The following is an 18449-nucleotide window of genomic DNA, read 5'->3' as shown; positions in this document are numbered from 1 at the left end:
AATGGGAGCCTGTGAAGATTAACTCAGGTTTAGATGTCTAATTAGCATCTGCCACAATAATTTATTGTGGTACAGCAGAATTTGGACATGACAGATGAAGTTCAGACCTATTACGACAGCAGCAAGAGAGGTTTTCTGTAGAACTTAACAGCTGGAGGGGTGGGGAGGGAGGGAAGGATGGGTGGGCAGGTGGGTAACTGCTGCCTCCACCGTAGTCACGGGGAAGTGAAATAGTCACTTGTCACATGGGTCCCATTACTGCCCCACTGTCGACTCATTTTTTCCCCAGCCTGGGATAATGGAACTTTTCTTTGGCTCTGAGACACCTTACAAAAGCTAAAGCAAACAGGCAAAAAACCTTTGACCCTCGAACTCCAAGGCCTTTGGGAGGTGCTAGGGAGCTCCTTTCCCGGCCGCGCTCCCGAGTGTCACTAGCGGAGCAGCCCAGGCCGCCTCTCGGGGTCGGGCTGCCCGGAGCCCGGCGCTGCCTCCCGCTGGTGCCAACGCAGCCTGCACAGCAGCGCCCGCGGCGCACACCCACGGGCAAAACCCTCCTACCAGCATCCGCCTTGCTCCAGTCGGGGGATAACTAGAGGGAAAAGAGCTCTTTTCACTGAAGCACCAAGATTAATTGAACTGCGATTTAAGTGGTCCAGTTTCTTGTTGGGGAGCACTGGAGCAGGCTGGAACAAGGAGGTTGTGGAGTTTTCTCCTCTGTAGACATTCCAAATGCACCTGGCTGTGTTCCTGTCACCTGCTGCAGCTGACCCTGCCTTAGCAAAAACGCTGGACAATATGATCTCCAGAGATTCCTTCCAAACCTAACACTTCTGTGATTCTGTGAATTAAGGGCAAAATTTTTGATATGTAACCGAAGCAGAGTTTTCAAATGGCATGCAGAACAAGCAAGGCCTGAGGAGACTTTTAGTGAGACATTAAAAAAACAAAAATCCCCAGTAAGATGTGCCCAACTTACTGAGCAACAAGCCTAAGAGGCTCCGGAACACTCAGTAGCTACTAGACACAAAGCAAATCGCTAAGTGCCAAATGTGGATACAAAGCGCCAGAACAGACTTTACACTGCGAATTTTATGCAACTTAAGTTTTAAATTACAAAGAGCAATGGTAACAAAAAACAAATCCCAAACTAACTTTCAATTTATTTTTTTTTCTGCATAGAAGCGGAACAATAACCAAGTAGATGAATTCTGAATTCCAAGTTTTCAAATGAAGAGAAACAAAGACAGTTTTTTGAGACCTAGAAAACCAAGATGAGAGCTTCAGATTACTGTCAAGAATTGTATTTTAATTGTGTCATGCCTCGGGTAACCCAGGAAAAGGATTTAGTAAAAGAAAACACAGTAAGCTTTCACAATGCAGGATTTTAAAACATCAATGTTGCCAATTAATAACAGAAGGGCACAGGGTACATGTAGTGAACATGTGTTTTAGGCAGTTTCCAGCCACTTGTCAGAAGAGGAAGTACTTTAAAGATAGCAGCCAAACACATCATAGATTTTTAGCTCTCAAAATGCCTGAAAATCATCCAAAAGTGTTTGGGAAACATTGTGAAATCCAGTATTTCTACTGGAAATATCATCCAGTGATTATGGATGTTTGATCAAACAGGGTTTGACAGGCAAGAACAGACGAATGTCATAACAGAAGGTTTCTCTGTAAAGCAAAATTTCTTAGCAGCATTAGGCAGCAACAAGCAAAAATATGGGGAAAAGTTTGTAAGTTCACAATCTTTTGTAAAGGGGGAAAATAGTTGTAAGTTTAAATTAGTACAAGGATATCTTTTCTTACACTGGAGTGAAGTCAAATGGTGACAAATTAGCTTTCGAAAAATAAAAGAGACATAATTTTGTGCATCAGAGCACTATACAAGCACTATACAAGATGTGACAGAGCACTATACAAGATGTAAGGTCACTTCTACACTGGATTTCTTAACAGGCACCACAAACTGATGAAAACACTGAAATCTGTTGTACTATGAATTACTACACTCTATTTAAATAAGTTATATTCCAGGCAGAAAAAGCCTCAATTATGTTAATGTGATTGAACTTACAGAGTTAAGCAGCCATCCTTCACAGGGACCCCACAGACATTATTCCACAGCAGCAGACTGATTATGTGAGCAACACATCATTAACAGGGAGCCAAAGTCACTTGGCTGGTGTCAGCTTGAACATGGACTCTGATATCTTGAAGCACAACAGAGTGAAGGAGCAAAACGATTTCATGCTCTGCCATGATAAACCACTATCAGCTACCCAGCATTCAGTTAAAAATGCATTGGCACTAGTTTTCCATAGAAATTTCCACAAGTATTTAACAGCAGTCTTTTTACGGACATCCAACATTGGGTTTTTTTTGTCACAAATAAAGGATGTTCAAGGGAAAAAAGGGTTATTCAATAGTTTAGGAACTAAGAGTCTCTCACCTTCTCAACTGAGAAGATGAGCAGTACTCAACTTCTAGCAAAACCTGTAGAAAACACATGCTAGCAAAATTACACTAGACTAACAGAAGAAACAAACCCCTCCCTAGGTTATCCAAAGTGCTTTGGAAGGGAAATGCAAGAAAAATATATGATGCATATGAGAGAATTATTTCCTGATTATTTAGAAGGATCTACTAAAGTGGCTTTATGAAGTCACTGGGATCTCTGCAGCGGCACAATGTTCCAAGCTAGCCCTTTCTATGAGAGGGCTGATGCCTACAACTGTATACTGGAACAAAGGGGTAAAAAAACCCTTTTCCTGAAAGAAAAAAATGCTACATGACAGAATATTACAAGAGGAAGAACATTTAAGCACTACAAAATGCTAAAGCAATGAAGTAGAATCAGACTTTTTTTTAATTTAAAGCATTTTATGTAATAAAGGGTCAATCTTTCCTCCTTGGTACACTACAAAGAGCAGTGATTACCCTGATGGTATAAACAACTTCTACTGTGTTACAGCTATTCCAACTTATGTATGAACACAACATCCTCACCGAGTGGAAGCCGGGGTGGGATTAAAAAAACAAAAAAAACCCCCATGAACCACAAATGCACACAGAAGTTCTCAAATATTTGAGAATGCTGGGTGATTTAGAAGGGCAAGTTACTGTGTCTTGGATGCTAAAAATTAACTAAGTTGGCCAGTTTTCCGTACACAACAATAGGCTTAAATACAATCCCTTGGCTGATGTAGAATTAAGCATGGAACCAGGTATCTTGCAAGTGTAACACAAGAAGGAAAGCTATTTAATTGTTTACACAAATACATAATATAATATTTTTCATAAATACTACTTCATTAATACTTCAGTATTCAAGCTCACCTGCAGTTACTAGATTCCTAAAGAAAAAAAAAATTCTACCCCACTCAAAACCACTAAACCCAAACACATACATTTCTAGACTTCCCATTTTGACACAGGACTTGTAAGGATTCACCTAACCAATGATGAACCTCTGACCTCCTGAATTTAATCAGAGTACTCCATCCCTGTTACATCCTGCTCTAAGACTAGTCCATTTGCTGACCAGGAATGCACAACTGCCTTCACTGACTCCCTGTTTTGTCAGTGCCATTTCATTGTTTTTAGTAGAAAGTAACAGTCAAATCGATTTAAGCATGTTCTGTTACAGCCAAACATGTCACTTTCTGTAACTTTTATTTTCAATCAAAATGAACAGCAAAGTCCTGATGAACAAGAAGTTATCTTCCTTATCGGTCTTTAGGAGGATTAGGATTCTTGCGTCTTCTATGATATCTAAAAGAAAAGAAAAATGTTGCAGTGAGTGCAACTCGTGGACAGCCTTTATTTTGGTAGTATTTCTGCCCCAGTGAGTGATCTGAGGTTACACAAAGAAGTGGAATACAAGATACACAAGCACAATCCATCACCACTCATTAGATGTCATCTCCGTTGTTTGTGGAGTTACATAATGCTACTCATTTCTGCTGCTACATCTGCTACAAGCACGCAATAATCCAATCAGTTCTACAGCTGAATGGGCACAAAGGCTGCTGTTTATTCTTAATCCTTTGTGTGAAGTTAATTTTATTACAGGGCCAGCCTTCCCTTTGGCTGAAATGATTACTATAGAACAAAGATGTTCAAAGGAGCTGCGCCAGACTGTATGTTAAGTAGTGTAATATTTTTCAGAAAAACTAAAAAACAAATTCTTCAGAACAAAAAATGATCCACACTTTCCTCTTAATTATGCATGCTAAACAAGGCACATCCTATTAAAGTGACAGCTACCCTTTGGTCATAAAAGTCCTACCGTTCCATTCCTTATATCTACTCCCAAAGCATATATTAATTAAGAAGTTTTCTGTGGACAACAACAACAACAAAAAATTGCCTGTATTATGTCTCCATAGCTATAAAATTAGCAGCTATCAGAAGATGGCATAACATGGAGTGGAAGGGAGTAACACACACCAGAATGCTGCTTGTTTACATTAGTATACCTGAATAAAGAGTTCCTCTTTAAGTTCAGTCATGCATACGTGCACCTCTCCTCCTCCTTGATTTCTGAATACAAGGCACACCAAACAGCACTTTTCACCATTCCAAATGAAAAACCTTTACTACTCCTAAGTATGAGAATCATCCCATTGAGGTTGCTAAGGAATAAGCAATGCATGTTTCCAAGCAGTATTTGGTTATGTCCATTGAGGATATTTTACATACTAGATTCTGTTATGGAACTTTAGTAAATTACTTGAAGCAGTAGCTAACTGGATGTATGAGAAATTTCTATACTGTCACATATTTTACCAAAAAAAGTGGCAATGTCTATCAAAGGAGCAGTGTTAAAAAACCCTCCTCATTAAATACCGTTTTCCATTTACCCAACACTGCACTGAAAATTTTATGTAGTAGCCCAAATGCTAGAAGTATCTTGTCTGACATGACTTATCCTAGGTTGAATCTGGTAATTAAATTATTTCTGTATTTCCCTTTACTTCCAAAAGGAACAAACAAATTGGAAAGAAAATACTTACTGTCCCATAGGATACCAGCGATGTTTTGTTGTGTAAAACATTTTGCTGAGCTCTTCAATTGTAGGACCTCTTCTGTTCTTTAGCTCTTGTTCATTCAATCTGGATTTTAAAACTTGATCAAGGTTTTCTTCTTTATTATTCACTGGATCTGGCCGTGGTATGGGCTAGCAAAACAAGAATATATATGTGTGTCTCTACTTGTTTTATTTAATGGAGAAAGTAAAAAAGCCAAGCTACTAAGAGTAATCTGTAATGATTTCTAACAGCTGAAACAAAAAAAAATTGCAGAAAAATACTTGCAATTGCACTGGCTGTTTATTGTCCCCACCTTCCCACTCTGAATGAAACCACACCACCATGGAGCAGGTGTCTAAACACATCTGTTTACCCCAGGTGCTACAGCTGAGGACCCTACCCCTAAACCCAGCATTCTTGTAGTCATTACTGCAGATCTCAGCCTTACAATTCACTAGCTGAATCATCAGCTTCAGTTCTATGAACACTAAAATATCCACATTATTCCCAGACAGAATTTTATTAATAGCAAGCATCATCATTGCTAAAAATCTTTTAGAGGACATGTATGTTTGTGAAGAATGTCACTTCCTAATTTTTAATGCGACAGGTAAGACCAAGCTGTTTGCTTTCAACAGGAAATGTAACTACTACCACTATTATAAATATTTTATCTTGTTTTGGCCTTTTACTCCTGTTTTTCCTGAGGCATGTGCAACTGACAGATTTAAAAATACTGCTAAGTAATTTGCAGGCAAAAAAGTGCAAAAATGGTTTAGGTTTCAATGGAGAGTTTTCACATTGGGTACTTCAGCAACATAGTTGCCAGCTGCAGTATTTTACTAGCACATGAGAACTGGCAGTTCAAACAAAAAGTATACACTAGAAAAAGATTTTCTAGGTGTTAAGCCACAACACTAGATTTACTTTAGTCAATGTAAAGAATACATTGAAAGTACTACTGTTAGATAAAAATCAGTATTTGAAGTTCTTTGTGGCTTTTATGAACTCAATGCCGAACAGAATTTAAAGTTCAACTTGAAAACAGTAGCAGCAGCATTTCTTTGTATTCTCTCGCCCAGCAGGACATGTGAACCATAACCTGCATTCCAATCACCCTCTCTGAGTAGTACCCGTGTCAACAGGCACGATTTTCTTTGTAGTGCACAAGTCTTTTAGTGCCTCGTTTAATTCTACCAGAGCTACTGTAAGCTGTGATATCTGAGCTTTTCTCACTCTGCGACCTTCCTTCAATTCAACTAAGAGTAAATTCCTCCTTGTGACAGCAGCTATATTTATCAGTCATTTACTTCACAGATGTGCTGATCACATATTAGAAAATATTTCAAACTAAAAAAGATGCTGTAAAGACTCAAACCTATGAACTACTAAATGCATTTACATGAGTATAAATGTGCACACTTGGACATACTTTTGTATGCTCGTATGGAATCTCAAGTGAAGGGTGGTAGCAGACAATTGTCTTCAAATCAGATGTCACTGCAAGTTCCACTTTGCTATAAAAAATAAAAAAAAAAAACTTATAACTTTCATAAGTACTGAACAAATGAGCCGCCCAACTAACAAAGAAAACTGGATTTGACCCTGCATTTATGAATCCTTAATAATCTTGTATAAAATAAGGGTCATAAATATTTGATCCAAACCTCCAATTTTTTGTTTCCTCAGTCTTCTTCCTCTTTCTGTTTTGATGGAGGAAAAAAGGGCTAAAATAAATTATTACAACAGCTGGAAATATGAGTTAAAAAAAAGAGTCTTAAACACTCAAATAGTTGCATATTAAACTCTAAACAGATGGGGATAATGATCTCGAGGACAACATGCCTTTACAAGATGTATGGCTTCTGTAATGAAGTAACAGGAAACAAAGCTCTGTTTGGGGCTCCAACTTTTCTATTACGTAAAAAATGCTGAACAAGAAGTCCTATAAGAATTTCACTGTAAGAATTTTCTCACCTTCCTTCCCATGACACATTAAACTTCCTAAAACTGTTGATGACACAAATTCAATGTTTCTCACTATATTTGTATCATCTTTTCGCGTTTCTACATGGGCTTCCCATGCTGCAGCACAGAAACACCCGGACTTGGTCCTAACAAAAAGCATCAATGGAAGTGACTACTCGAAGCTAATTTTGCTCTTCCATGAACAAAACTCCAGGGGTATTAGGGGTCATCAACATGTTTAGAATGAGTCCTGCATGACTTTTCATTACATTGAAACATAACTTCACAATCATTACTATTGGAGACAGTACTTTACCTAAAATTATTATTATATCAAATATGGGCAATGGATGTGTTTGATACCATTATATGATGACTTCATGAGAGACAGAGAGAGTAGCCCTGGAATAAACATTACACAGAAAGGCCACACACCAAAGCACGTTTACATACCAGTTGTAGTCTTCAGGGAGAACTGAGTACGTAGATTTATGGCAAGCATGATACACAGCTCCATCTGCAATAAAGACCCAAGTAAAGAACTCTGATGTAGAAACAAGCAGAGCTATGCCCAATTAAGAATTTTCATTTTCAATTTTCATTCTGTTTCAAGTGTTAATCAGGGGTAATAATAATTTTCAGTTTTAGATTAATAAAACCCAAATACTGGCTAAACTGAAGTTCATTTTAGCTTTCTGGCAGTGCAATCAAAAAAAAATAGTATGCAGGCAGCTGTGGCCTATGCTTACCTTCCTAGCTGTATTGTTTTCCTGAGTAAAATCACTATATGATCAAACTATCTGTAGAATTCACCATTAGGAAATATCCTTTATATATGTAAAGAACATTACCTTATGACTTAGAGAGAAGGTCATAATTTCATTCAGAGCAATATTTATTATAAAAATCAAAAGGAGGGGCTCTACTTGAATATGTAGACAAATGTTTTCCTCATGAGGACAGCTAACCAGGGGGATTGAAACCCAGGCAGGTTTGTGAGTTCTCTGTCCTTGGAGATTTGAAAGATGCAGCAAGCCCTGAGCAACCCTATGTGACTTCAGAGCTGACCCTGCTTTGAGCAGGAGCTTGGATCACAGACCACTCAAACCCCATGGTTTGATTCTCGGTTTTTTTACAGAATCATAGAATAATTTAGATTGGAAAAGACTTTTAAGATCATAGAATCCAAACACAAGCCTAATATAAGGTGTTCAAGAGCCTCTCACACAGGAATCATCCTGTAGGCACTGCCTCCCACAGCAATGCAGGTATACACACCTAAGGCGGGCCTGGGAACATGCCGAGACTTCCACTGAGAACCCCCTTCCTTTACTGCTGGAACCTGACACAAATCCACATGGAAGTTTCTGTGCCCAGTGAAGCTTTTTCAAGAACTACACTTTTAGAAAAGAATTATGGTCACAAGAAATGAGTCTTCACATGTTCTGAACTTTTTCTTAAATCATAGAAAGGTTTCAGCTTAATCTGACACTACTTTATTCACACTGTCTTTTAATACAAATAGGATTCTTCATGGCTGCTTCTAGCACAGCGAGAGAGCATTCATTGTGACAAGACTGCAAAGGCTGAAAAAACCAAGAAGAAACTTTTGTGTAACTATTTTCCACTCAATATTTTAGATGCATATTCTTAAATTCAGGATTACTGTTAGCAGTTCCACTCTCCAGTTCTTCCAATTAAACTATTCTTGGTTATTAAGCAGTTGAGTTCTGGTAAACTGCAACCAGTTTGCATTTCTTCCAAAAATTTCTTTCCCTTCCTTGCCCACTTACCTCTAAAATGTAACATGTCAATTCTATTTTCTCCATTACTGTCTTTTCTACCACCTTTACTATCTGCCCTATGTCTTTCTATTGATATCTAAAACATGGACAAAAATCTAAGAAATGGTACTGCCTGTTTCTACATGTTCTCTGTTGTGCTAAGTAATGAGGTTTTTCTGTAGTCTTTTCTTACCACTTTTCTAAGTGTGAAAAAATAAATTTAAATCTTCAATGATAAGCAGTGGTAAGAGGAGTAGTATTTAGAAGCCAATCCATAAATTTGGGGGACATCCTATTTGAACCATGAAGGTTTTAAAAGCACAAAAAAGAAAAAACAAATGAAGATATCATTTCGATTACTACTAGAATAGAGCAAAGACTAACAGACTTGATTCTGTTCAAATAGAAAAATAATTTCCATGCTTCCATTACTTTAAACAGTACAGGAAAGAGGCTTTCAAGGAACAAATTTTAATACAGCACTTCCACAATTTCATCACTACTTACTCTGCAGTGGGACCTGCTTACAGGTTGCTACTGAGCGCATCCAAAAGAGGCTGGACCATGCAGTTCTAAGTGACATTGCCATGCTGACAGCAGAGAGGAAACCTGTCCCAGACAAGATGGAACTCAAAGAACCTCTTCTCTGCGGAACACCCTCTGAAAGAAACCAGTTTTATAACTATTCAAGATACAAAAGACTAACAATCAAATTTCTTTAATACCTTAGGAAAAATAAAACCTGTGCAACATAATTCTTCATTGTCAATTGTTTAGAAGTCCTTATCACTTAAGATAATGGTACCTATAATGGTCTCCTTAACAGTCAAAAGTAGCACAAGACCTTATTTACCAAGAGGGAGTCTTTGAAGGTTCAACTTTAAAAAAAGCTTCCATGCCTGTGCTTTCTCACAGGCTACTGGTACTCACCCACCTAAACCTTGCATTCTTCCTTCTGCAGACTCCATAACATTACTCGTGAAATATTTTTCTTGTTCACAATGTAAATATCATCACCCAGTACAAAAACAGAACTACTTATAAACAACACTTACTGTAGTTAAAAAACTCTCTAAATGCACTTAATTGGTTTCATCCATCTCAAAAGCATGACACCTAAAAACTCAGAAACACCATTTAGAATACCTTAAATGTTACCCAAAACCCTAGAAAAACGTGACTGGGAACAGTTTAAGGACATTAGGAAAAAAAAAACAAACACCAAAGAAACCACAAACAAACAAACAAAAACCACATCAAACCAACCAACAAACAAAGAAACCTCCCTCCACCAAAAAAAGAAACAAAACAAAAAAGAACCCTTTAAAAATACTTGATATTTTGTGCTTCAGAACATCACCAGAAAAGTGCATTTCCCAATTTCGACATATAATTATTCAACATTCTTTTTATCTGTGCCAATGCTGCGGAAGCTCGGGGAACACCAACACCTAGAGAGCTGCTCACAACTTGCCCTCAGAAGTTCATTAGCAAAAAGAGTGCGAAGAAAGCGGCGGATCTCGGTCCAAGGACAGGGGTCAGGCTCCGGCCCGCTCCCAGCCCCACTGCGGAGACCACTCGAGTTTGGATGGGAACAGTCCCATCCCTGCGACAGCGCACAGGAAACTCCAGCGCGTGTGCCAGCAACACGCGGGAACACCAAATCGGAGGCTTAGAATTAAAGAAGATATTTGGCATTTTAAAAAGCCACTAATCCGTCAAAGTAAGCAAAAGAGTACCCGTTATCAAAGTGCTGAGCGTGCCGCGCAGGGTTCAGCCCCTCCGAACGCAGGCAGACGGCCCCTGCGGCCTGCCCCCGCTCCCCGCCGGCGGAAGCGGCGCCCGTTCCGGCTCCGGCGGCTCGGCCCGCGGCACGCCGGGACTCGTAGTGCGGGCGGCACCGCCTCCCTGTCCGCCCGCCCTCAGCGCTGCTCCGGCACCGGCGACCGGCCCTGAGACACTTCATGGTAATATGGTGGCGGGAAGGGCTAGGCCGGGCCGAGGGAGCAGGGTGACACACAAACACAGACGCACGGAATCAATTCGGTTGGAAAAGACCTCTGAGATCATCCTTTCCAATCTTGGACCCACCTACACCCTGACACCTACGCCATGGCAGTAAGTGCCGTGTCCGATCATGAACACCTCCGGTGATGGTCACTCCACCATCTCCCTGGGGAGCCTGTTCCAATGTTTGTTCCTGTGGAGGAATCCCTCATTATGTCCAACCTGAACCTCCTCTGGCTTGAGGCTGCTTCCTTTTCAGCTGTTCTCCACAAAAACCCAGATTCCACAAAAACACACCCTGGTGTGCAACAAGCCGATCCTTAGCCACTGTGGACAACATTGTCCCCCTCACAGGACCCTTGGTCAAACACTCACTGCCCGCTCTGGTGGTCCCTGTGCTGGGAGGGTTTGGGGAGCTCAAACCCACCGTGGAGGCATTGAGGCAACCTCGGCATTGGCAGCAGCTGAGGGAGAGGGCACAATGCCCCAGCAACAGGCAGTAGTGCACCTGCCGGTCCTGGAAATACGCTAACGTGCCATAGTCTTATATTAGCTGCAAAATAACCCCCTCTAAACCCATAACTCGAATTAACATTATTGGTTATTTCACAAGTTTCAAGCATAGCCTGCTTGCTTTCCAGGTTAAATTACACAGTGGCTGCAGCAACTTCCTCTGTTCAGGCAGACAGATCTTGACAGTACCCATAATATTTTTCCACAGGGAAGGCCTGTGGATTTTATGTAGATGAAATTGCATGTTTCCAATATTCAAGGCATACAGAAAACTCACCTGAATGTCCCAGGCACACTGCTGCTCTGGAGCTATTTGCTGTACTTCTTTACTGAGTCACGAAGTGTTTCAAAGATGTGGTTGTATTTACACAACCTTGATAAAAGACAAGAAGAAAAGACAAAAATCAATTGTCTGAGCTGCTGCTCTAGTATCTGAATGGCTCCAGAAGTTTAGGCATTTACACGTCCATGGAGCCTCTAAGTCACATCAGCAGGCTGTGTCTCCATTCCTGTCACAGCACTACTCTTTTGGAGACTCTTGGATAGTGTCTGAAAGACTGCAGCCTCTTCCAGATATCTTCCAACAGTTGCATCTTTTCTGGTCAATGACTGTGGTACTGCAATTTCGTGCTGCCATCAGTGAAAGCCTCACAATTTTATTGTGAGAGATGTTTAACTTTAGTCTATAGTTGCAGAGTTGTAGTTACACTGATAACTTCCAGCAGTATAGCAGAAATATAGCAAGAAATCAGTAGTCAAGGGCTGATCACTCCCAGTATTGCTGACAAAGGTTCTTCTTGAGTATTTTTCTATACAGAGGAAGATGGAAGACATGTATTTTGGGGCTCCCTGCAATATTAGATTCATTACACCACAGAAGAAGGGGGCAGAGATAGGCCAAAATGTTTTACATAGTACTTAGAGAGATGCAACCAAGGTGAGAAATCACAGCCCCACTACAAAGCTCCTCCAGATTTGTGGAGATAAACTTGCTTTGTCCTTCCAGCACATTTCTGTGTGCAGATAAAGTGGCATCTGATCTTGGCTCATGCCCCAAACAGAAGCAACACAGTTCTATGTATTTTCTGCTGTGTACCAGCTCATGATTCCCACAAGGAAATCCTTGTACTATGATGAGGGCAGCATCCTATACAATCAAGCAATCATCCAATACAAGCAAGACAGTGGTTCTACTGATGGACAAATAAAACACTTTGAGAATTTTAAATCCAAGGACAGTGCTGAAAAAATAAAATGGTAATAAACTGTCTGAAACAACTTCACTCTGGAAATTAAAAGAAAGGAATGAATCTTCATTTAAAGAGTGAGCTTCAGGAATGTCTTGTCCATAGGCATAGAGGGAGGTAAACAGTTATTTCAAAGTCAGTCTTGCCAGGAGCAGTTTGTGACAACGTGGAAACTGTTCAGGATTTTTTGACTTTCTCCTGGTCAGCTGTAGTGTGATACACCTGTATGCAAAAGCAATGTGTGCTGCTTGTCTGTGTTTGTGTACAAACCTCTAACAAGCATATTAGGCCTTGATTTCCTTCCTAGGAAATACTAGGTAAATTAAGGCTTCTCTGACTTTCCTTGAAGGTGCTTATTGTCATATCTTCTTTAAAAGATTGCCTAAACTTAGGGAAGATGATGACTGTGGTTGACAACTCTGATTCCTAGCTGCTTTCTCAAAAGGGTATTGTTCACCCATGCAGGAGAAAAAAATTCTTTGCTGTGCAGTGGAAAACTTGAAATTAGCTCTCTTCACAGCTGGACACCACTGTAAATTTCACCTGTTTCTTTCTGCAGTACAAGACACTTTTTTTTCATCTTCTTTATATGGAGCTGCAACTCTTAAAAAAAAAAACAATTAAAAACCTCCCTAGCCCCGTAGAAACTGTCTCCCAATAAAAAAATACTAAAACTTGATATGCTTGAGTATATTAGTCATGATTACAATATAAGACTTCTGTGATGCTCCTACATTACTGTTTCCTACATCAATTTATTTGCTTTAATAAAGACAATTTTTTACTTTTCAGTGCCATATGTACTTCCTGAGGACTGCATACAGACACACGCTTGCAGATACGTGTGCTCTCCTCAGATGTGAGTTTGAAAAAGCAGAGTTTCTAATGTTCCTCTTGAATGTGACCCACAAGTCTCCTAATGATGGGATTTTATAAGCTAGTGGCATTGAGTTGTTAATGGCTAAGATGCTAATTCATTAACGAGATTGTAAAGATCAACAAAAGCTTTAATTTGAAGCTACGGTCTGTACTGCTTGTTTTTCAATGATTATTATTTTTTCTGTACGGATTTTATTCTGGAAATGTGCACTTGTAGAACATCCCCGCAATGGCAAATCTTGTAACTTAAATCCTAGTTCTGAAAAGTTGCAGTGAAGGCACCACAGAACTTTATTTTTATTTTTTTAAAATCTGAACCACATACCCTGTTAGGCTTCCAGGCTATTTTTAGGTGGTTTCTATAAAAAGAGTTTTAGGAGCTAGTAGATGAGGTCTACCCCCCTCCCTGATGCATAATGTTCTGCAGGCGTATTCTTAGCAGCATGTTCTGACAGATTACAGCTTTCTGAAGGGAGATGGGAATTGCTTAAGGATAGCTCAGAAGCGTGGACTACACACTTCTCCAGCATGTCTGAAGATGGGGTTATTAATAACTGCCAAGGCCCTTGCTTGCCTCAGCAGCTTGTAGACAGCAAAGGGGGGAGTTTGCTCAGTCTGTGTTGGCCCAACAGAAAGGTTGTTCTCTCCATTACCTGTGGAGATACTGTGGAGGCACTAAAGCTGAGTTCCAGACCTCTGGGACTTCGTGTCTCTGGAACCCTGGAAAGTTTTTTTTTCTAGGTTGCTCTCTTACTCAAGATAAACCATGAACCTGCTCTTACTCCAGTAGGCAGTCACAAACTTCTTCAGGAAATGCCCTAACTGATCAGATGGTTGAGCTATAGTTAGGCCACAGATGCTATGCAATGATGAGGGCAGGACTATGTTGGTTGGCTCTGTTTCAGAAGAACAAATTTATAAATCAGAGATATCATCTGCACCGGCATGGGTTTGTGTGCAGCAAAAACATGGGTTTTGTGCACACATGCACAGAGCCCTTCTGAGAAATGGAAAATTGGAACCTGGCTGTTCTAGCTCTTTTGCTGCAGTGGCATATTTAGGAAATTGTTTACTTAGGAAAATCATTTAGGCTAGATCATTGGCAGACTGAATATAATACACTTTTATTTTTTTCATGGAAACCAATGTTTCAAAATATTCCTAGGAATAAGCATTTGGCTTCCTTTATTTCCTTTTAAACTAGCAAGGTACTACACAATCATGTCTAGAAGTAGACCTGAATTTGTGAATGGATGTATGTGTTTCATTGCAAAGTTTGTGTCTTAACAATGGGGATGGATGGGCCTCCACTCCTGAAATACTATATCTAAATTTCTATGAGATTAACCTATAAATGAAGAAATCAAATTTCTAATGAGACATTGTAGTTTAGTTATGGTCTTAATTCTCAAGTATTCTCAAGTCATGTTTTAGAGTGACGGATTTCTATGTTTTAAGTCAATCTGTAAACACTCAGAGTAAACCAAGGTTTATGTCAGTAGGCCCTCTTCATTCATTAGCATATCTCACACCATCTCATCACTGGTCCATCCTGTTACTGGTAAGGAGGAAGCTGCAGCTGTAAATAACAAATGACAAAATGAAAGTGCCTCAGCAGTCATATGCAGCCTAAATAATTTGTGTTCCTGTTGATTGCCATAGTTCAAGGAAACAATATTATATCTGTATTCAAGCAGCCACTTAATGAAAAAAAAAAAATCAAAAATTATTTGCTACAATGAAGGCTCCTACTCATAGCATTCCATTTTGATGTTCTAAGTTTGTAAAGCATATAAACTGGTGGAGTTTTTTTCTTCTCTCAGTACAGTTTTACCAGTCCTGCCAGTTCAGATAATTCTGAAATTGTCCAATGACACTTCAAATTACTGCCTAAACGAAAAACACTGCACTTCCGGCCTTAGTTTCCCCCTTGTACATAGGCATCATAGCGACTCCTGTGAAATTACTCTGTGATTTACTGAACATTTTTAATATAAAATTTGGAGATTACTGTGAGTATTCATTCTGTATGTGTACATAATACATCTGGTTTTGCTGTAGAACAGATTTTCTACAATACTTGGCAAAAATATAGAAGTGCTTTTATGCAAAAATAATGATTTTGGGGTTTTGAGCAAGAGTTGCAATTACAGTAAAACTTCTACAAGCTTGCAAAGAGGGATAAGAGGAGGAAATAAGATTAGTCAGCCACAGGCTCAGCTGGCCTGGATGCACCCACTCAGTGAGTAATGCAATGACAGCAGAAGTTGTCACAGGAAGATGGTCAGCAGCTTTATTAAATTGTTCTGGGTGTATTAATTGCTTAATTTGCAATTACTCTTTACCTTTCTGCCTATATTAGCATTACAGAACAATTTTTGGTGAATAAGGTCGTTGCCTAACTGTGTTATTGGAACCACTGTAATTCCAGCAGTGATGTGATAATCACAGATTTGTGAGAGGAGGATTGTGCTCTCCATCCTGGCCTTTGCAGTGGTGCAGTGGGACAAGATCAGCTTGGCCAACAGAACAGGTCACCGCTGGAAGAGGATGTGGTTCCTACATCTGCACCAGCTCACTCTCTTTCCTGCTGCTTCTCTTGTGCCAGCTCTGATGCCTCAGTGAGCTGGTCAGAAGGGTAACATAGCCAAAAACACCAGCAACAACCCCCTATACCCCAGCAGATACATACCAGTGGCAAGAGTGAATCAGGAATATAAGACAGGGAAAGGGAGCAGACCTCATTGCTGCCTGCAGCTTCTCCAAAAGGCTAAGGGGCATCCAAAGCTGAGTTAATTACTCATGAATACTAGATGAGTGCAATTTCACTCCCACTCTATTACCTTTTGTTGTCTGGGCTTGCCAGAGACCCCACTGTAAGACAAACCAGTCACCAGTCCAGCAGAAGACTGGACTGAAATGGCTGTTTTTCTGCCAAGTTAGGTATTCATCAGCGTCACAGAATGAAGAGAGGGGATAATGCCATGTGTAAGGAAGGAGGTAGAAGGAGTGAGAGGGGAAAGGGAAGAAAGAAGCCCTTTTTTTTAACAGATTGACTCAGCTGTTTGTCTAACAACCTCACATATGTGGTTTCACACTGTCCCTAATGCAGGGAACTATAGACAGTCCTTTTCTCACACCCTCAGGCATGGGTTCCTGTCCCCTTATTTATGCTTCACCTGTACAGCTGTGTGGCGCCCTGTGGTTCACAGCAGCTCACTCGATCATCCAGGAACCATTTGTGCTTTGATCAGCTCATCTTAGCCAAGATCATGGTATGAGCTGAGGGACGCAGTGTGTGGCAGAGGAGGAGGGCAGCAGCCCATCTTTACGCAGCGATGCAAAATAAAAAGTGATGTGCCCTTGACATGAAACTACACACTCAATAACTACTGTGGAGGCAAGCCTTGGTGGAGTTGGGCTGTAGGAATGAATGCCCGTTTGAATGGGGACTATAGGTGACAATCTACAGTCAGTATTGTGGAGTAGCCAGTTTGGATGGCTTTTCAGCCCCATATGGATACTTGGGGAACTCTGCAGCAGATCTTCTAGGAGCTAAAATAGCTTAGGGGAACAATCTATATCTTTGTAGATATGACAAGAGAAATCAATGTTTTTTGTTCACTGCCATCTCATGATCAAGTGGACTTCCAAAGCGTTTTCATAAAGAAGCCAGAAGAGGAGGTGTAATGAAAGGTCCCCAGGATGTGACAAACCACTTGTGCAACAGAAGCTGTCAAAACATAAGCCAGATTGACTTGCTGCAACTTCCTTCTGACTGAAGAAAGACTCCTGGCCTACAAACACTTGAAAGGGGCCACTGAATGCAAACACTGATGGACATATATTTGAGCCAACTGTGCTTCACTCCATTGCTGTGTCTCACAGACTTTCAAGAAGCTGAGTGGCATCTTACTCCCATAGAGCCTACCTTTTGGCCCATGTTTTCTTCCACGTATACCAGTCCTTAATGGTCAGTATTCTGGGAGAGTGTAAAACAGAAAAAAAAAATAAAAAGGGATGAAGGCAGAAACAAAAGAAAGAAAAGTTATTCAGCATGCACCGTAAGAAAGTACATAATTTTCAATATGTTTGTCTTGAGGGTATGGCCCAGTGAAGATGCTTTGGTATCTAAATAAGTGGAGTCATGGAGTCTTTCTCCAAGATTTGCCATGCTAAGAATTTTACTTTCTACCAGACTATACAGAAATTATGTCCTGTTCAAACCAAGTCTTGTTTTAAACCAGAGGAAAAGACTTGACAGGGAATCATGTGTTAATAGGGTTTATTCTGCTGTGCTGCTAGCTTGCTGAGTAACCTATGGGAAATTAGTTTATCTTTCTGTGCTTTTATTTCCCATAAATAATGATGCACATTCTTAGATATTACTATATTATGCAGCTGTGGTAATGTCCTAGTATCCTTGTGCAATAATTATACTCCAGCTTTTACAATATTCCTTTCTGCTGAAAAAGAAGGAGGTTCACTAACCAGATGTTATTAAGACAAACACCACAGAATCACAGAATTGTTAGGGCTGGAAGATCCTATTTCCAACCTCTCTGCCAAGAGCAGGGACACCAGGAACACGTCCAGGTGGGTTTTCAGAGAAGGAGGTTCGGTGCTCTGCCACCCTCGATGTCAAGTTCTTCCTCATGTTGAGGTGGAACTTCTTGTGTTTTAGTTTAAGGCCACTGTCTTTGTCCTGTCACTGGGCGCCACTGAAAGAAGCTGGCACTATTCTTTTGACACCCACCTTTGAAATATTTTATGTATTGATGAGATCCCTTCTCAGTCTTTTCTTCTCTAGACTAAACACGCCCAACTCCCTCGGTCTCTCCTCGGCAGAGAGATGTGCCAGATCCCTCATCACCTTCGCGGCCCTTTGTTAGACTGTATCAGTAGCTCCTTGTCTTTCACGTACGGATGTCCTAAGATGTCTCTGAGACAGGTTTAGGGATGCTCACGGAAGATGAAAGTCAGGGACGGGCAGACGTTTGGCCCCGCTGACGACGGCT

At 40.4% G+C, this 18449-nt stretch overlaps 1 protein-coding gene across 1 annotated transcript; it reads right to left on the bottom strand.

Moving 5' to 3' along the window:
• Positions 1-3658: 3658 nt before the first annotated feature.
• Positions 3659-10605, bottom strand: MRPL42 (mitochondrial ribosomal protein L42). Its single transcript, XM_066319275.1, has 6 exons — positions 10525-10605; positions 9293-9445; positions 7455-7518; positions 6466-6550; positions 5019-5182; positions 3659-3774 (listed from the first exon to the last, which is right to left on the bottom strand). Exons 2-6 carry the CDS (start codon positions 9372-9374, stop codon positions 3729-3731), a joined length of 441 nt encoding a protein of 146 aa, XP_066175372.1. The 5' UTR covers positions 9375-9445; positions 10525-10605; the 3' UTR covers positions 3659-3728.
• Between the last annotated feature and the right edge of the window lie 7844 nt (positions 10606-18449).

Source organism: Sylvia atricapilla, chromosome 5 (assembly GCF_009819655.1).
Source record: "Sylvia atricapilla isolate bSylAtr1 chromosome 5, bSylAtr1.pri, whole genome shotgun sequence".
NCBI classification, from domain to species: domain Eukaryota; kingdom Metazoa; phylum Chordata; class Aves; order Passeriformes; family Sylviidae; genus Sylvia; species Sylvia atricapilla.
This window is presented reverse-complemented; position numbering and strand designations above follow the sequence as displayed.